Source organism: Carcharodon carcharias, chromosome 1, assembly GCF_017639515.1.
Source record: "Carcharodon carcharias isolate sCarCar2 chromosome 1, sCarCar2.pri, whole genome shotgun sequence".
Lineage (NCBI taxonomy): Eukaryota > Metazoa > Chordata > Chondrichthyes > Lamniformes > Lamnidae > Carcharodon > Carcharodon carcharias.
Window position 1 is genome coordinate 198,194,606 of NC_054467.1, and position 18,739 is coordinate 198,213,344.

Below are 18,739 nucleotides of genomic sequence, written 5' to 3' on the forward strand. Positions count from 1 at the left end.
ATAGAGTTGAAAAGTAGGGAAGTTATGTTAAACCTATATCGAACCTTGGTTGTGCCACATGGAGTACCATATGCAGTTCTAGTCACCCATATTATAAAAAGGATATAAAAGCATTGGAGAGGGTGCAACAAGATTTACAAGGATGATACCAGAAATGCATGGGTATATATTTCAGGAAAGGATTAATGGGCTGGGTGTTTTTCCTCTTGAAAAAGGCCAAGGGATGACCTAATAGAGATCTTTAAAATAATGAAAGATCTTGATGGAGTGGATACAGAGACAAATGTGGGGAAAAGCCTGACTAAAGGCCATCAAAAAAGAGTCAAGAAATTCCAATAGGGACTTTAAAAAAAAATTACCTAAAGTGGTTAGAATGTTGAACTTTCTACCACAAAGAGTATTGAGGCAACCAGTATAGATACATTTAAGAAACTAGACAAGTATAGAGGGAGAAGGGAATAGACGGTAAAATGGTGGATTTAGTTGAAGATGGGAGGAGGCTCCAGTGGAGCATAAACACCAGCATGGACTGGGAGGGCCGAAAGGATATACAACACAGAAAAGGCCAGTGTAATCCTACGTACAGTGATGTTTTGCTCCTGTTCCAAAGTCTAATTTTTTTTTCTTAAATAGACCAAATTCAGGAAAATAAGAAAACTGATCCACCATTTTAGTATTTTGTGTCATAGCCTGTTCAAGAAGGCAGCTCACCACCTCAAAGAATAGGGATGGGCAAAAAATGCTGGTGTTGCCAGCAATGTCACACCTCAAGAACAAATTAAAAAGGCTGCTGTTTCCTAATCTGACTAACAATGGTTGAAAGTTGTCTGATGCATATCAAGTCCTGAATTAATTTTTCCTTGCACCTCTCTTCTTTCTTCCCCCTCCCAAAATGGCCTCAAAAACAGTCAGAGAAAACAATTTACTGCATTTAAATGCAAATGTCATTCCAAACTCACGTAAACCTCATGACTGAAATTCGGACTTTTGACCCCTGCCCCTCCCCCGCACCAAAAACAGGATTATTTCTGAAAAATAACTGCTGTATTTTGACTTTCCCACTCCAGGACCAATTTTAGTTTATTTGGCTAATGGAGAAGGCAACAGAAATATAAGAAAATTGAACCATATGAAGTGAAGAATTACCTTCCAAATCATCAATTGCCTTCTCCAGTTTTGCTACAGATCTTTCAGCAAATTCAGCTCTAGTTTCAGCCTGTAAGAGAGGTCATTAAAGGACATTGCTTTAGGGCACTTTCATTGTTCCTTCTTACCACAATGTAATTCTCTGAACTCACTGTAGAGCAAAGATAAATTCACTAAGATAAAAGCAAAATACTGCAGATGCTGGAAATCTAGAACAAAAACAAAAATACCTGGAAAAACTCAGAACTGTTCTGATGAAGTCATTCAGACTCGAACATTAACAATTTCTCTCCAAAGATAAATTCACTTCTGGCTACAACTTAATTGCTGTTAATTTTATTCAAATACCACAGCCCTCTGACTACAGGACTGAAAGATGTACATAATCAGAAGGTTGGGTTTCATACTTCAAATGCCTTACTCAAAATCAACTAAAAGGGTATTCAGTCCACAGCTAAGTTGCAGGCAGGTAACCTGTTCTCATTGCCCTTGTCAACCAGCCTACATGTTGGGGAGTAAGCACCTACATTTTACAGAATCTCAGCAATAATTTATTTTACAACTTTATTCCATGACTTTGCATCAAAATTCTAGAATTTCTAAGGACAAGACTAAGATTCTTTTCCCCCTCATCACTTCAAGCCATCACTATGGAGGCTTGAGGTCAAGGCAGTGCATAGCTGATCTGGAAGATTCATGCTTTGACCCTTTATGGAGAAGTTAGCTGATTTCAGATAGGGGTGGCAGTGGGTTGGGAGAAGAAAGCCAGTATTTGTGCTCCAAACTGTCTACAGATTTATTGCTGGAAGCTCATACAGGGGAAAGACAGTGAAGTGAGCTCAGCACTGAGGCCTGCAGGAATTATAATGAAAAAACAAAACAGGGAGGGAAAAAAAGTCCCACCAGACAGAAATCCATCCCACTCTAATATTGTCCCCAAAATGAAGCTGGTAGGTATTATAAATTCCTGTCACTCACCTCTTTTAATTTGTCTGTTAACAGCTTGATTTCTTCTTCATATTTATCTTCTTTCGAAGCATACTGAGAAATATTTTTTTAAAAAACGTTAAATGTTTCTCACACTACATGTTTTTACATTGAAATACTGTCCTGATTCTATCAACTAATTCCACAGAAGTCAAAAGGAAAAAGTATCTATCCAATTCTGATTGAAAGTAAAGCATCTTTTTAACCCACACAGCTCCAATACTCCTGCTGAAGAGAGGACAGTTAAAAAGACAGCCCAAGGCAACATATGAACAAAACTGCAGCTGTAAGATGAGTTAAACAGCTCCACGTCACTATGATGAATACAGCACATTGGTGGCACTATCTGTGCGGAAAGACAGAACTGCTAGTGCCAAACCTACCCAAGCCAAGGCATTGGCAGAGCTGTGTAGTCATTCTGTGCACCCAGTAATAATTAAGTTTAGGATGCCCACTTTTCTCAGAAGTGCACTGATGACTTGGAAGAAAATTGTGGCTCTAGAAACTAGTCTACTTGGATTGACACTCAAGTGTTAGGCGATTTTGCCCGCTTACATTTCTAGCCAACAAATTCCTTGAAAGTCCTTTTGGAACTGGCCTAGTGATCAGGCTGCTATTAACTACGGAAAATGGTGGCCACTAATACTAAGGGGAGGAAGAGATGACGACTGCCTGGAGAAAGTACTCGTGATACTCACTGCTGAATTTTAAACCTCTCCTGCCAAAAGTTGGTTCTACCACTGGCAACAGTGCTGCAAAGTACTCTGACCAGTTTTGATTAGTTGGCAGGGCTTGTTACTGAGTGTCTCAGCCATGACAAAACATTGAATATTTCATATAGGGCTAAGGTGTCCCATGTACATTTTGCTGCTCTGGCCATTGGAGGAGCAGCAGCTTCGTTATGGTGTTAAACTAGTGAACAGGAGGTTGATTAGGCAGGAATATTAACTACTGGAGAAAAATTCTAAAGAATTCACTCAAATATTTTCACAGGAAAATGGGAATTATTGGACTGTCCTAAAGTGAATTTCTGTTGAAAATCGCATTTTGTCAGTGACATTATGATGTATAAAGATTAAAACACGTTGCAAACACTGAAAACATTATTCAACACAAAAAGAACAAAGAAAGAAAGGAGGTAAGAAAGGAGACAATGGTGACTTGAGAAATAAACTGTCAAGGGCCAAAATTTCAGTATGCATCAGTAACAATCCAAAGTGTTCCAAAACTTAAGAAAATAAAATGGCAAAGTTACGAAATGTGTAATTATCTTGGAATGAGCCCTGTGCTGTCTCTCAAGCCAACATAATAGGAGCTGTTGCAGTTCAAACAAGGAAAAAAATGGGCTGGAGGAGAAAGCCCACTTGAACATTACTTCATTGCTACATAGCCAAAAGGTATTCATTAGCTCCACAGACAACTAAAGCAAAAGTATCCCCATATTTAAATCACAAAATTTATTTGAGCTTCAAAATTAAGAAAATATAAAGCTTCATGGATGACAAGGTTAACAATTATTTTGATGGAATGCAGTACTAGACCTTCTTTTGAAGGTTAAAGGGATCTATACAAGATGGTAATCTAGTGAAGGGCTTCAGGGGTGCACCAAAAAACATGACATATTATACAGAATTGCCTTAGTTCCTGGTGCTCTGGAACCCAGAATTTGTCCTGTCGCTGTGTGGGGTGGAGAATCTCCATGGCTGCCAAAATTTCAACTTTTGAGTACTGAACCTTCCAGATTTGCACTGGGTAGCCAGAGGAAAATAGTACTGATGGCAGCAGTCATTTATATTCTTCCTTCAGCTTTGCAAGTACTGGTGGAAACCATCTAAGTGGGCTTCAATTGCATTGCCCTAAACCATAGGAAGCAATGTCATTTTGTTTATCTTACAAATACTGTCATTGAAGTTGTGACTGTGGGGGAGACAGTTGCGTAGTGGTAATGTCACTGGAGTAGTAATCCAGATCCCAGGCTAAGGTTCTGGTACAAGGGTTCAAATCCCACCACAGCAGTTGGTGGAATTTGAATTCAATTAATAATTTGGAATCGAAAAGCTAGTCTCAGTAAGGGTGACCATGAAACCATTGTCAATTGTTGTAAAAACTCATCTGGTCCACTAATGTTCTTTAGGAAAGCAAATCTGCCGTCCTCACCTGGTCTGGCATCCATGTGACTCCAGATCCACAGCAATGTGGTTGATTCTTAACTGGCCTCAAGTAGTGTGGCAAGCCACTCAGTTCAAGGGCAATTAGGGATGGGCAACAAATGCTGGCCTTGCCAGTGATGCCTACATCCCAAAGAATTAAAAAATAATAAATGACAAGATAAAATCCACCATTTTTAAACAGCACCTGCATCCATCAGATTGCTACCTTCATAACCATTTTTGCATTTAAAATGTGACATTTTTGAAGTGCATTTATTTAGTTTTGGTTCATCTTTTTGTGCCAGCAGTCTAGTCAAAGTAGGTGCCGCACACAAATGCATTTTGCATTACAGTACGAGAACATAAAAGGGTAAAAAAAGTTTACTACTTTTAGTTCATTTAAAAGCAATTGTACAGTCAATATCTTAACTGTAGACTTGATTTTGAGGGCTCTGTCAGAAGGGTCCTATGGGGATACCATGGCTTTAAAAGCAGTTGCATACAGAATGCTCCTACCTTTTCGGTTTGCGCTTCCAAAGACTTCAGGCTGTTGGTGACATTTCTCAATTCTTCTTCAATCTCAGCACATTTACTGTTCAGAACAAGATAGTTTGGGTTGGGAAAGAAGGAGGTTGAGAATATGCAGAAAGTGGCAAGAAACCCATAGCAACCTAACAGTCCTGGCTCTCAGAATTTAGGCCCCGACATGGTTGGAATGTTCAAAACAAAAACGTAGGACTGTAAATCAGAACATTCATGGGTACTGGGTAATCACTTGCGTACTTACCCGGCATTGCTGCAAAACGTGGATAAAAGCTGGATTCATTCACAAATTTGACTAGTTGGTTCAAATCTCCACACTAAAGTATTAACTGAGTTCATGAAATTTCAGATATGGATAACTACCAACCCTAAGGAGGAAGTAATGGGGCCAAGGGTTACCTCGAGGCCTTAGAAAGTATTGAAGCCACATCTTGATCTCCGAATTTAGCTGCTATGGGTCTCCACTGGGAAAAAAACCAAAACACACAACTACCAGGAAGCAGGGCAGCAGCAGCAGCAAAAGTTGCAAGGAATGTAGCTTTAATATTTTCTCACACAGAAAACAAAGATGATGGAAAGAGAATACAGGAAGCAGTTAGTGGATTTCTGGGAATAATACCTCTTCCTCTGAGGCCATTAACGATTTCAAGCTCTGGTCCATTACTTTAAGTTCCTCTTCCAATTGCCGCGCCCGACTGAGTTAATCCACAGTAAGGGAGTAGAACAGACAAATCCCGGGGAGTATTCAGCATGCAATTCAACAGGGAAAAGAAAACCATGTGCCCACTATCGTTAGTATATTCACCAAACTTTACAGAATAACGAGAATTGAAATAGCTACTGAAACAGATCCAAACTAGAAAAAAAAGGTGCAAATGGATAGTTTGTCAATTCCTAGATTGAATACATTCATTTAAAATGTAGAAGTAGCTTAAAAGCTACTCATCTTTCCCTGCCCACATTAAGACTCCATTAATTTATAGATAAAGTCATGAGCTACGAGTATGTGTTCTGACGTATTGTAAAAGTAACATGGGTGGGAGATGTACGAGGGCTATTCACCACTGGACTTATTTTCATTCTGTTTCTCAACTATACAAAAAAGGCACCAATTTTTAAGCACAATAAAATAATTTCAATTGTCTAGCTGGTAAATGGAGACCAGGGACCAAGCTTGATCCCTATTCTGAGCATAGTTAGCTGAAAGGTTGAAGGCAGATCTGTATCCAGCCAGATGGTGTTGCTTCCTGTGATACAACAGCCTGTGATACTTCTTGGCTAGAGTGACTCAAGAATGAATACTTTGACAAGATCTTAGCGAGCAACCGGCACTTGGGGAGCTATAGTACAGCCACTATATGCAAGACAGGAAACTGGAGGAGAGCAAACAGCAAAAAGTGGAGCCAATACTAAAATCTGCCATATCTGTATTTGTTTTTGAGAGTTAATTATTCTGTGACAAACAATTTTTAAAAAAAAAGCATTACATTGATCTGGGCTAATTATGTTGAAGAGTGACTGTATTTAATTTCCAATTTAAGCAATGGCCAAATTAGTGGGTTCACGCAATACAAAGCTGCTAAAATCAAACCCAAAAAATATATATCTTGGGAAGTTTGGTATGTTTTGGTTCAGTTTTTATTGCTGAAGTGGATCTGATGCAGTAATTATCTCAATCTCAGTTGAGGAGATGTTAGATTATTGCTTAAAAAGAGAGAAACATCTTGCTGAATCTTTTCATCTTGCACTCAAACAGGACAAACAGAAGAATGCCAAATTTCAAACAAGCACAACAATTTGTACTACATGAGAAAAGAGAGTTGATTGGTCATGGCGTTGCCATGGAGAAAGCAGCAGGAAACTATAGGCTCCTCAAGCTGCTGGGTAATTCAAAGATGTGCAAGGCTTGAAAATATTCCTTTTCTTTGCAGAGAATGGGTCGCTGTATATGAATCTATGTCACATCTAGCAAGCATTCTTGCATTTGTCAGAGTGTAGTACAAAAAGCTTCGGCAGCACGTCTCTCTTTTCAGCAATATTCAAGATGTTAGGTTAATAATCCAGTCTACTTAACCATCATTTCATAAAAATAACACACAGCACTCTCCCGCAGTTTGAATAAAATCAACAGAGCTCAAAATACAAGGGCAAACACCCATTTCAAATTGTATCAATCACAAGGGCCTGCCATTCATCACCAGCAAAATGCACACTTGCAAAACCCTCCCCTTCACCACAGATCAACTGGAGCATGTTCCAAGTGCATAGCTGGTCAGTTTAGGAGAATGTTGATAACCCACTTCAATTTCTGCAATTACGGTCTAAACAGCCATTTCCACCCCCTCTGATATGTACCTGTAACATTCTCCAACTAATCTATTATCAAGAAATACACTCTTAAGATGAGTTAGAGAAATAAAAGCTAAAAACTTAAGAAAAAAATCCAGACAAGTTATTCAAAAATGTCCAAGCCACATTGATAATAGCTATTAATAAACATGTCCAAAATGGTTCAATGATCTTATCTAGTGCCTAGCTGAGCTGAGATCAGGGATAGTCCCAAGCACAACAATTCATTCAACCGCATGGGGAGGTAGGAAGGGCTTGAAATTGGCCTTCACTTCACTGGGTTTTGGCAGGGGAGGTGTGGGGGGGGTGGGGGGGGGGGGGGGGGGGGTGGTGGTGGTTGGTAGTGGAGTGGAGAGAGTAGAGGAAGAGAGGATTGAAAAGGCAGATCAAATAAGTCAGCCAGGGTTTTGCTCCCGACTGCTCGCCTCACACATTTTCGGCCACTTGTGCGCCAAGTAACAGAGGTTTGCTTAGCATCCAGTACCACATGAACGAACAAAAGCTTTCAGGAGTGGAGAGGCAAAGAACTCAAACCGCCAGGTGGAAAATCAAAATTCTCAAAGATCATCATCCTTCTTAAATCAAAAAAAAATTGGCTTTTATTCATGTGTCAGTGTCACAGAGGTCTACAGTTCAGAAAAAGTCTGCACCAATAAAACAAGTACTTAACTATTCTAATCCCATTTTCTAGCACTAGGCCCATAGCTTTGTATGCCATGGCATCGCACGTGTACATCCAAATGCTTCTTAAATCGTTATAAGGGTTTCTGCCTCTACCACCCTTTCAGGCAGTTAGTTCCAGATTCCCACCACCCTCTGGGTGAAAAAATTCTTCCTCACATCCCCTCTAAAGATCCTGGGGAAAGACATGGCCTGGGGAAAGAGGGAGTACACAAACTATCGCCTTCAGCACTCTACCTCTTTCAAAATAAAAATCTTCATTTGGACACAGGTAGGATGTGGTGGGCATCTCACTCTTGCAGCACCACAGCCCAATGACTCTGTCTAGGCTCTTGGCATGTGATGGTGGGGGTGAAAGACGGAAAGAGAGGGATCAGTATCCTTAGCAAAAATGAGTAAGGGAGGGAAGTATATACTGCAGTGATGCTGATCACAGTGTATTCAATTCAACATGAACACAGCAATTTAAACTTCACTTTAGGCTGAGTTTTCTTGCTAACAAGGCTTTTAGCATCTGAAGGCACTTGTTCACCACGGAAATGATTCTTCTTTAATGATGCCATTAATGTATTAAATATGAATTTGTGGACTCTCTCAATAACAGAAAGGCAAAGTTCAATGGATTGACTCAGATTTAAAAAGTCATCAACTTTGTTTATACACAACCCTCAGGCTACTGGGCTCCAGCAGTTCGAACAACCCAGCCTCTGCAAAAACAAACATTCACAGAATTCAAAATTACCTTTCCGACACCTCTGCACGCTCCTCAGTTCGCTCCTGCTCACCTTCAAGGATGATAAGTTTTCGTGCCACCTGCAAGAAGCCAGGAAAAGCTCAATTCTGACCAAGCATATTAAAATTGAGCCAAAACCAAATTTAACGCTTAATACTGAAACTAAACCAGCCAACATCTGTTTAAATCAGTTAAAGCAGTTTTTTGTTTTTATCAGTTTAAATCATATGGTGCCATCAGCAACCTGGAAGGCTCAGTTGGAGAATGCATCATCCACGGAGCCAAGCAATCCATGTCAGTTCTCAATCTAAGGTGAGTTAACCAATCTCAACCAGGACAGTGGTAGAGTTGCTACTGTTGACCTCTGTACGATGAGATAGTGAGGCAAAAAAACAACTCGGCCAGGCTTCCTCTTGATCACTTGATAATCAAAGTGTGGCTAGATATCCTTTTAGTTGCCTCATTCTGTCCCCTGCCTCAGTGCGTGATTAGTGGGCATGAATAGGATTGAGCTTAACTGGGATATCCCTTCTCTGTGCAGCATATTATGACAATAAACTGCCTGCCTATGCTTACACATTAAAAAATGTTCACCTGAGAGAGATGCCAGACAATGGAACTGTACAACAGCACAAATGATGCCATCACAGGCAAGGGGGAGAAAAAAGTCACCTCTTCATATTTGCGGTCCGCTTCCTCTGCAATATGTTTAGCTTCCTTCAGCTGCAGCTCTTGTATTTCCATTATCTCCTCAGCCTTTAAGACTTTGCTCTCCACAGCTTTCATTCCTCTGCAGAAAGACAAATCATTAATGCCTGTACATCAGGGAAATGCATTGGAACCAAAAGTAAAAATCCACACTGTAAATGAAAACCAATGGAGGAAAAAAGTGTCAATGCAAATCAGCGAATAAATATTGGAAATCTTTGATTCATTTTAAACATTTGTCCAGGCAGCTAGATTATGGCAATCTCCATGGTCACACAATGCATGGTACAAACAACTTGCATTTATATCACACCTTTAACATAATAAAGCATCCAAAGATGATTCACAGGAGCATTATAAAACAAAATATGACAAAACCTCAGAGCTTAGGTCAAATAGTCAAAAGTTTGGTCACAGAGGTAGGTTTTAGAGATGCCTTAAAGGAGGAAAGTAAGGTAGAGAGGGAGAGAGGTGTAGGGAGGGAATCTGATCTCACAATATAGGCAAGAGGTCATTTGCAACCTGCTTCCCCTCACTTGCAAACCTTGACAAAAGCTATTCTTCATTTTGGCCTCCCAGCAGTGGGATATTGTTGGACACAAGTTTGTCTCTCGCCTTACAATCCAGCAATAAAACATGAGGAAACAATTAACAGGTGATATTTTGTTTAATAAAGGTATCAAGGAATGCTGGACCCAAGGCAGATAAAATGGAGTTGATGCACAGGGAATCATTAAAGAATCATTTCCGTAGTGATTTATTCGAATGGCAGAGCAGGCCCAAAGGGCTGAGCAGCCTACTCCTGTCCCTGTGTGAGGTCATCTCCACATTCAGAGTATAAACGAAAGGGTCCTTGCCAGCTCACATATGGATCACAATGAAATTTATAACCTCAATATGTAAGAGCTGAGCTCATTTCTCCTTAGTACTCAATTGTTTTCCCCTCAAGTACATCACTCTGCCAAATTATGGAAAACCAATGTTTTATGAAAAGTAAATTTGGTGTCCATATTTAAAGGAAGGACATATTGGCATTGGAGGTGGTTCAGTGAAGGTTCACTAAATTGATCCTTGGTATATATGATGGGAAGCTGAGTAAATTGGGCCTATATCCGTCAGAGTTTAAAAGAATGAGGGGCAACCTTGTTGAAGGATACAGGATTTTGAAGGGGCAGGATAGGGTGGTTGCTAAGAAATAGTTACTGCTGGTCAGGGAATCTAAAACATGGAGGGACAGTCTCAGGATAAGGGGCTGAATATTTAGGATTGAGATGAGGAGCAATTACTTCACTTAAACAGTTGTGAATCTGTGGAATTCTCTGCCTGAGGAATGCCCCATCATTGAATATGTTTAAGGCTGAGTTAGACAGACTTTTGGTCTCAGGGAACCAAGGGATACGAAGAGCAGATGGGAAAGTGGAGTTGAAACCCAAGATCAGCCATGATCATATTTAATGGCAGAGCAGGCTCACCTTATGGTCCACTCCTGCTCCAATTTATGTTCTTGTGTTCTAAGCTATACCACAGATCTGGAAGGGCATCTGATTATAGCTACAGTTCTAAGTATGATTCTAACTAAATTTTCCACTGTCACTACCTAGACATCACCATAAATGCACAAAATGAGATGCACGACTCATGCAATAAAACTCCATGCCTCTGAACTGCAGTACTGCATGTACCGCCTTTGCAACAGTGGAAGCTTTAAGCAATACACAAGATAGATTAGTAGGACCTTGGTACAGCAGTTTCTAATTTCACACACAGCTAAAGTAATAACTATATTGGCAATTCATTACGAGGAATTACTACTGTGTCAGTCATGACGTCAGGATCCTTGGGTTTTTTCCAAACATCTCCACCCAACGTCTTCTTTGAAAGAGGGTATATGAAAGCTAAAAACACTACAGTTGGGCTCCAGGGCATTTATTGCCCACAGCTTTACACAAAGTTGCTCCTTTCAATCTTTCCAAAAAGATGCTTTAAGAGGCCACCTCCTAGCTAGAAGCATAACATTGTAAGCAAGGTCTACGCAACAATTTGACATCCAAGAACATTCTGCAACTGTCAATAATCAATTGCCTCCACTCTCTCTCAGGCACTTCTGTAGAATGCTTGCTTCTTAGGATCAACTTTCCATTTTGATTTACTCAAACTCTTACTATACAGATGAGCACAGAAACAATGCACTGCCTATATCCTGTCATTCCTATAACCTGCCAAAGGTAGAGAAATCAAAATAACTTTCAGAACATTATTGGATTATTAAAGTCCTGCATTAATAATTTCTAAATTTATAGAGTTTCTAGTTATGTAAATAATCTCCTACACTACATCTTTTGCACTGATCCATTGAATAACTGATTTACATTGGTCTCAGTTGAACCAAAATCATTTGAATTGAGGTCAGGCACTTCACACCAGCTCCAGTGGAACTACAATCCTTTCTAACATGAAAATTTAGCGAACATTTGTACAAAAATCAAGTCAGCAAAGTAAGGGAGGGAGAGGAGGGGGAAGTGGTAAATAGTTTGGTTCTCCTTTCCCAGATAGGCAGAAACTCCGAAATACACCATCCAGATAACAAGTGTGCTGTCTCCTACCGTTCACTCTCATCTGCTGATTTTTCAGCCTCCTCCAGCTTTTGCAAGGCAGCAGTCAGACGCTCCTGAGCACGATCCAACTCTTCTTCAACCAAATGGATACGCCTATTCAAGGAGGACACATCCGTTTCCGCCTAGATAGAAATGCACACACAAGTGAATATGACTGTTCTCAAAGAAGTAGTTATCCACCAAGATAAAATAAATCCACTTGAAGAAATATTTTGGAATTCACAATAATCTGCTAAACCAAGAGCTGGAACTTATTCACAAATTCAATATATATCAGCTTAAGTTAAAAAGACAAGAATCTCAAAAGTGCATAAAATCAATATGGTACATTTTCAAACAGATCACATGGGCAGCTCAGTAGAACTTCTGTTACCAAGTAAATCTAGGACGCCAATACAATTCCAACATATGTTTCTACAATGGTATTTTACATATTTCTCAATAGATTCTAAAAAAAACGTGCAAAGGGAACAAACAATTATATTGACAGTGTTGAATGAGACAGAAGAGGTTGGTGGGTTTAGTCCTCTAGCAGGCACATTAGTCAGGAAGGGACTACTATTTGTAAGGAGGCAGGTATTAGGTACCTCAATGAGTTGTTGGAGAATGGCAGGAGAGGTAACAATGTGCTTTTTCAAAGTATAGCCTCCAAGTTAGGGAAACAGCAGTACTAATGGACAGGGGAAACAAAATACCCAATCAGGAGAAACAAAAAATGTGAAACGACTGCATGACAAGAATGGGAGGATAGAACAGAGAAGGAGCTGATAAAAGGCAGATGGAATGATAAAGGGAGATGGAATTTCAATGTCACAGCCTATGGCAGGTGTGTGGATATCAACAGACTCATTTACTATTATAATAGATGGTAAAGTTGGTGCCCACTGCTGGGATCTGGTGAGCTCCACTGATCACTAAAATATAGATTGGCATAGAGTGCAGTTTCCCTCCAAGTCATCCTGACTTGGAACTATATTACCGTTCCTTCACTGTTGCTGGGTCAAAATCCTGTAAATCCCCCCTAATAGCACTAGGCAACACCACATGCATTGCAATGGTTCAAGGTGGCAGCTCATGACCGCCTTCTCAAGGGCAATTAGGAATGGGTAATAAATGCTGACCCAGCCAGCCAAGTTCACATTCCAAGACTGAATTTTTTTTTTAAAATTCCTGTGGCTACCAATATGCCAAAGAGAAACCCTGGGAGAGACTAATAGTAGTACTGAAATTAGGGTGGTGTAACAGGTTAAATGTGTTTAGCGACATCTTTGTAGTGGAGGGCGATGGAGACAGTAACGGACTTGGATCTGTTTGAAATTGCTATGAAATCAGCACAGGAGAAAATGTTTGAAATAGAAGACTCATCAACTCTTAATTTACAATTCCACTCTCCATGAAGACACCTGGCCTTTCCCAGTAACCAATGGCATTGGAATTTCTTTAGGATTAAGGAGTCTGCAGGGCAACATCTCTTAATATTTTTACAAAGTTAGTAAGAATATATGCATTTGAAAAGAACCGGAGGGTATACAGGAACAGAAAAAATTCCTTCTACTTTTTTTTTAAAAGGGTGAAATTCACAAAAGCCACTAAAGTTAAATAAATCATTTTGAAGAACTGAAGCTTTGTTTTTGAACACCATTTATCCTATCATATATATTTCAATATCTTTTCCAGTAACTCTTTCCTCAAACTGAAGAATCCCGTATACAATTTCCTTTCACAGGTGGTGAAATTTCTATCCAATCACTTGGAATTTAGTGCTGGAAGAGCTTAGGCATGAAACAGGAGTACAGACATTTCCGCAAAACGTAGGGCACCAAGAATATCAGATTGCACACACACCCACCCCCCACCCAACAGGAATTAAGTGGTGCCAATGGAGGTATGAACAAGGTCCTTGTTGAACAAGATTTAAAGTTGCGGCCACATTGGGAAGGTTATAAAACTTAATTTCCTAAGGATGAAAAGCACCAATAAAACAAGATTACTGGTGTGTTGCAATATTTAATTGGTCATTGGACTTCATGTGGAAATGTAGCATACTTCCCATATTTTCTCATGTTAAAAATATTACATTTTTATTGATTAAGTTTATCAAACAGGGACTAGGGTTTCTTCCTACTCTTTGCAGCAGATGCTGTAATTAACAAGAACAGCCCACCACTTACCAGATGACATTTCTAATTCCACAACAACTATGCTGATGGTCTCTCTTAAAATAAACAGGTCATAAAAGGGAAGTCTGTGCTGCATTGGGTATTTTGGCACTGGGTCACTATTACAGACTCACGCTCATTTTGCTTAAGAATCTCCAAAAAAACACCAAAAGCTCATTCTACTTAAGAATCTCCAAAAACATTCCTCTCAACAAGAGGAGCTGAGTTCAAAACTAGGTCCTAAGGGCAAAGAGCAACAAGAGAACCCACTGAGACTCTTGCATCTAAAAGGCCACTCGGCATTCAAAACTGAAAGATGCACAGCACCTTTATGTAATAAATTAACCTTTTAGTCACCTAGATTTGAAATGAATCTTTCAGACATTGCAGGTGGTGTTACAGGCTGATCCCTATCAAAGGATAAGTTTTGTATCAAGTAAACATCAGTTGAATCCATCAAAAGGAAGTTTAGTATAGCTGTCATGAACAATTTCTTCACACATGCCTCCCAGATTGTTCAAGAGTCTCTCAAAATGGAATCTCCCAGTCATTGCTACTTGCAACCTGGTAGAAAAGCAAAACTTCGTGCCTGCGTTCTTCCTTTTTCGAGATTCCTATCAGGACTCTTCAACCTGCTCATTCCCATTTTCAAACTGGATGGCAGTAATGGAGTTTGCTGATTTTCAGTGCTCTCTCTCCTTACTCTCTGGCTCAACCCTCGACTCATCCCCACAGCTAAGTTACCATGAAATTTTAAACCAGTTGTCAAAAATGCAATTAGAGACACACTTGCTGAAAGTATAGGGCTATCAGACACAAACACAGCTTAAAAAAAAATTCTGAAATGTTTTATGATTCAATAGGTTAATGGGAGGCTAGTGCCCCCACCCCACCCCCCAAACCTTAAACCAGCTTATATTTCACCCCTCTCCTTGGATTCATCTAGTTCTGTTGAAGGGTCATGAGGACTTGAAACATCAACTCTTTTCTTCTCCGCCGATGCTGCTAGATCTGCTGAGTTTTTCCAGGTAATTCTGTTTTTGCCTCAAAAGGCTACCCTGGCTGCATCAGCTGACTCAGCAAAGACGAATCTGATCAGCATATACAATTTAAATTTACCTACAAATCCATTTGGGAAACTATTATGCAGTTTATAATTCAGATAATTCAGGTGTGACAATCTAGTGATCCAGATAAATCTGTGTAATGTGATAAATTTGAAATAGCAAGAAAATGCTTCAAGTAGGAGATGCCAAACCCATTTCCATCATTTGAGTTCCAACACAGACTTTGCACATTCCATGCATTCCTAAACTACAATGATTACACAGTAGGGTCCTTAGTCCTTTAAAAAACCACCCTGTGCAATTTGGAAATCAGACAGATTCTCAGAACATAGGCCTGAGCAGCCAAACTAGTTTGCCATGATCATCTTATTTCAGTCAGTCAGCAAGTCAATAAGAAGCTTTGAACAGTGCGAGATTAATGGGTTAATTGATTTGTTCGTCACTAACACCCCCATCACACCAACATGCCATTAGGAACTCCCTGCAGTGTCCAGATAGAATATTTTCACCAAATGAGGCAGCATCCCATTAAGAACGCGAGTTATTTTGTCAATGCAATTAAACAACAATCTCCATTTTATTACTGACCCCAATTTAAAAATAATTTGCCAGCACTCTTCAAATTATGTAGTTGTTGCCTTATTACATTTATTCTGCGGTATATCATTAGCTTAAAGATCTGAGATTGGTTCCAAAGTACCCAAGAAAGACTGCATCTCACACAATGCACATTTAAGCAGCATTTGAACCAAAGGAAAACAGATTTGTCTTTCTTTGCCCTCCCCCAATCTACTTATAATTCTGGTATTGCTGGAACACAGAACTACAAGCAGTTACTGCTGAAGTCAAATCTGGCTGTGAATGAATGACTTGGCAAAAGTCCCAAAAGACAGACAAGTATACACATCCTGCACCATTTCTGATAGCAAGCCAACTGTTCACTAGATATAAAAGAGTCAGGACAGCATATATCTAGCAAAAAGAGCGCTTAACTCAAGCAATTCATACTATAAAGTTACATTCCACCCCTTCAGTGAAGCAAAGAACTTAATGGGGTCACAATAACATGAAATCATAAACCTGAGCACTAACTGGGTGTGTAAATAGAATACAAGTTTTGATCAAGCAACTCATGTAACCAGCCCCCATGCGCTGCCACCACCACCCCCCTCCCAAAAAAACACAATGCGATGCAGACTTTGCTATCTCAGTTGTGCTGCCAAACAGGTGCAGAGCAATGGATAAAATGTAGTGATGGTGTGGTACTTCATCATACAAATCAAAAAGTTAATTTCTGGCCTATGCCAGCGTATCTCAGCAATGGAGGCAACACAGGTGGAGGTTTTCAGGCATTAAGAGTTATCTAAAAAGAATATCAGCTAATTTTTCCTGCTCTGATCACTGGAACATGCTGTATGCTGGAAAGCATCCATGTGCAAACAGCCTGTAGCAAGTACTGGCAAGGTCAGCTTTGATGAATCTAAATGTAAAATAGGCTGGATATGTGCACCCAGTCAGCAATTATGAAATATGTCACTTGAACAGATACCAAACAATGGTTACCATATGTAGAACCATATTCCAGCATATCAACCTGAAAAAGGTGGAGTCAATTGTTTAAGTTACAAGTAGATTATCTACACTGTTGCTCTCATAATAAAAACTTGTATTGAGCCAAAGTAAATATAAAGATGGGTGACTTCCTTCTTAAGCAGCCCTTGGAATCGAGGGTGACTTGCTTTCACTCCAGTTCGATGGGCTTCTGACATGGCTGCTAAGTCCAACACACGATCTGCAGACTCTGCAACATGCAGTACAGATGGTGCTTGAAGGGTCGGAGAGCATTTAAAGGGATAGTTCGGCATCAACTGGAGTATTGTGTCCAATTCTGGGCACTACATGTTAGGAGGGACGTGAAGGCTTTCGAAATGCTGCAGCAAAGTTTTATGAAAATGATTCTAGAGATAAGAGACTTCTGCTACATGGATAGATTGAAGAAGATGGGTCTGTTCTCCTTAAAGAAAATTTGAGAGAGATGTTCAAAATTCCAAGAGCAGTAGAGTGAGGCTTTTACAGAAATATCAGTGTCCTCTGGTTATTGACCCAAGGTGAATGGCATAAGTGACACAAGGAAAAACTTATTGATGCAGCAAGTGTTTAGCATCTGAAACACTGCCCAGATGTGTGATGGAGATAGATTCAATTGGAGCTTTCGAAAGAGCTCAGGTAAACACCTGAAGAGAAAATTTGCAAGGCTATATAGGGGCGGGGCAGTGGAGTGGGATTAGCCAAAGTGGCCTTGCAAAGAGCACACGTGGACACAAGGGCTAAATAGCTTCCTTCTATGCTGTAACCATTCTATGATTCTAGGTGATATAACCATTTTCTTTAACAGTTAGTGCGGCATTAAATTTCAATCACCATTTTGGAGATTAATGTGTTGAAGGCTAATCCAGAGGTCCGGTTGCTTGGGTCATTTCACTGTATTGTCAAGGATTGTGGTGACTATAGCAGGAACAAATCCAAACGAATGCTCAGCACTTGAAAAGCTATGACTCATCTGGGTGTAAATGTGTAATGGGTTATACTGCTGAATCTGGGAACTAAAACTAGACAAACATGTTGCTTGTTGTAGAGCTTCTAGTATAGACCAAGGCTCTTAATTGATGCCATAAGATTTGTTTGTCTTTGGGGGGGCGATTATTTTCACTTTAATCCAGTGAGATGTTTTTATATGGTCTTATTTGATTAAAAAAGTGGTGCAAAGTATATGTTTTATTCCATTTTTTATAACTTAAATCTGATATCAGACACCTAATCAAGATCTTGATCACTGGTTCATACAATTGAAACTCAACTGGGACATCTGGAAGTGTGGTCTTGGCTGTTGCATTCCAAATGATAATGTGCAGTAAGTGGTGGTTGGCTCATAACTGCTTGTCAAGTTACTAATAGACATCTAATTGATTAAAGCTGCACAAAACTAAAATAATGATGAAGCTGCGTTAAATATCAAAACAAAACACAGAACTGCAGTGAAGGGGTTGCCTTATGAGGAAAGGTTGACCCCAATACATTGGAATGTAGGAAAACAAGAGGTGATCTTATTGAAACATTGAGGGCTCGACATGGCAGATGCAGGGAGGATGTTTTCCTTCATGGGGAGAGAGAGAACTGGGGCTGTTTAAAATAAGGGGTCACCCTCTTAAGACTGGGATGAGGAGGAATTCCTTCTCTTGGAAGGTCATTAGTTTTGGAATTCTCTTCCAGAGCGAGCAGTAGAGGCTGGGTCATTGAATGTATTAAAGACTGAGTTTGACAGATTACTGATCCACAAGGAAGTTGAGGCTTATCAGGGGCAGGCAAGAAAGTGAAGTTAGGGCCACAATCAGATCTGCCATCTTATTGAATGGCAGAGCAGGCTGGGTGGGTTGAAAAGCCTATTCCTGCTATTTCTTCTGATCTGTTGTTTTTCAGCTGAGATATTAAACTGAGGCTCCTTGTGCCCTTGGTTGGCTGTATAAGATCTCAAGGCACAATTTTGAACAGTAGGGGAGCTATCCTGGTCAATGTTATTGCTGAAGTCACATGGAACCCAATG

The 18,739-nt window shown here is 39.9% G+C and overlaps 1 protein-coding gene across 7 annotated transcripts in view; it reads right to left on the reverse strand.

Moving 5' to 3' along the window:
- Positions 1 to 18,739, reverse strand: part of LOC121279219 (tropomyosin alpha-4 chain-like) — a 97,108-nt gene that overhangs the window by 8,766 nt on the left and 69,603 nt on the right. For 5 of the 7 annotated variants that reach the window (XM_041190261.1, XM_041190278.1, XM_041190306.1 and 2 more), the window contains 6 exons: positions 11,901 to 12,034; positions 9,262 to 9,379; positions 8,599 to 8,669; positions 4,800 to 4,875; positions 2,125 to 2,187; positions 1,147 to 1,216 (listed from right to left, as the gene is read on the reverse strand). In XM_041190261.1, the coding sequence (XP_041046195.1) occupies positions 1,147 to 1,216; positions 2,125 to 2,187; positions 4,800 to 4,875; positions 8,599 to 8,669; positions 9,262 to 9,379; positions 11,901 to 12,034 (532 nt within the window). Of the gene's footprint in view, positions 1 to 1,146; positions 1,217 to 2,124; positions 2,188 to 4,799; positions 4,876 to 5,445; positions 5,522 to 8,598; positions 8,670 to 9,261; positions 9,380 to 11,900; positions 12,035 to 18,739 lie in introns of all 7 variants that reach the window. The other 2 variants (XM_041190269.1, XM_041190287.1) reach the window with 1 other exon arrangement.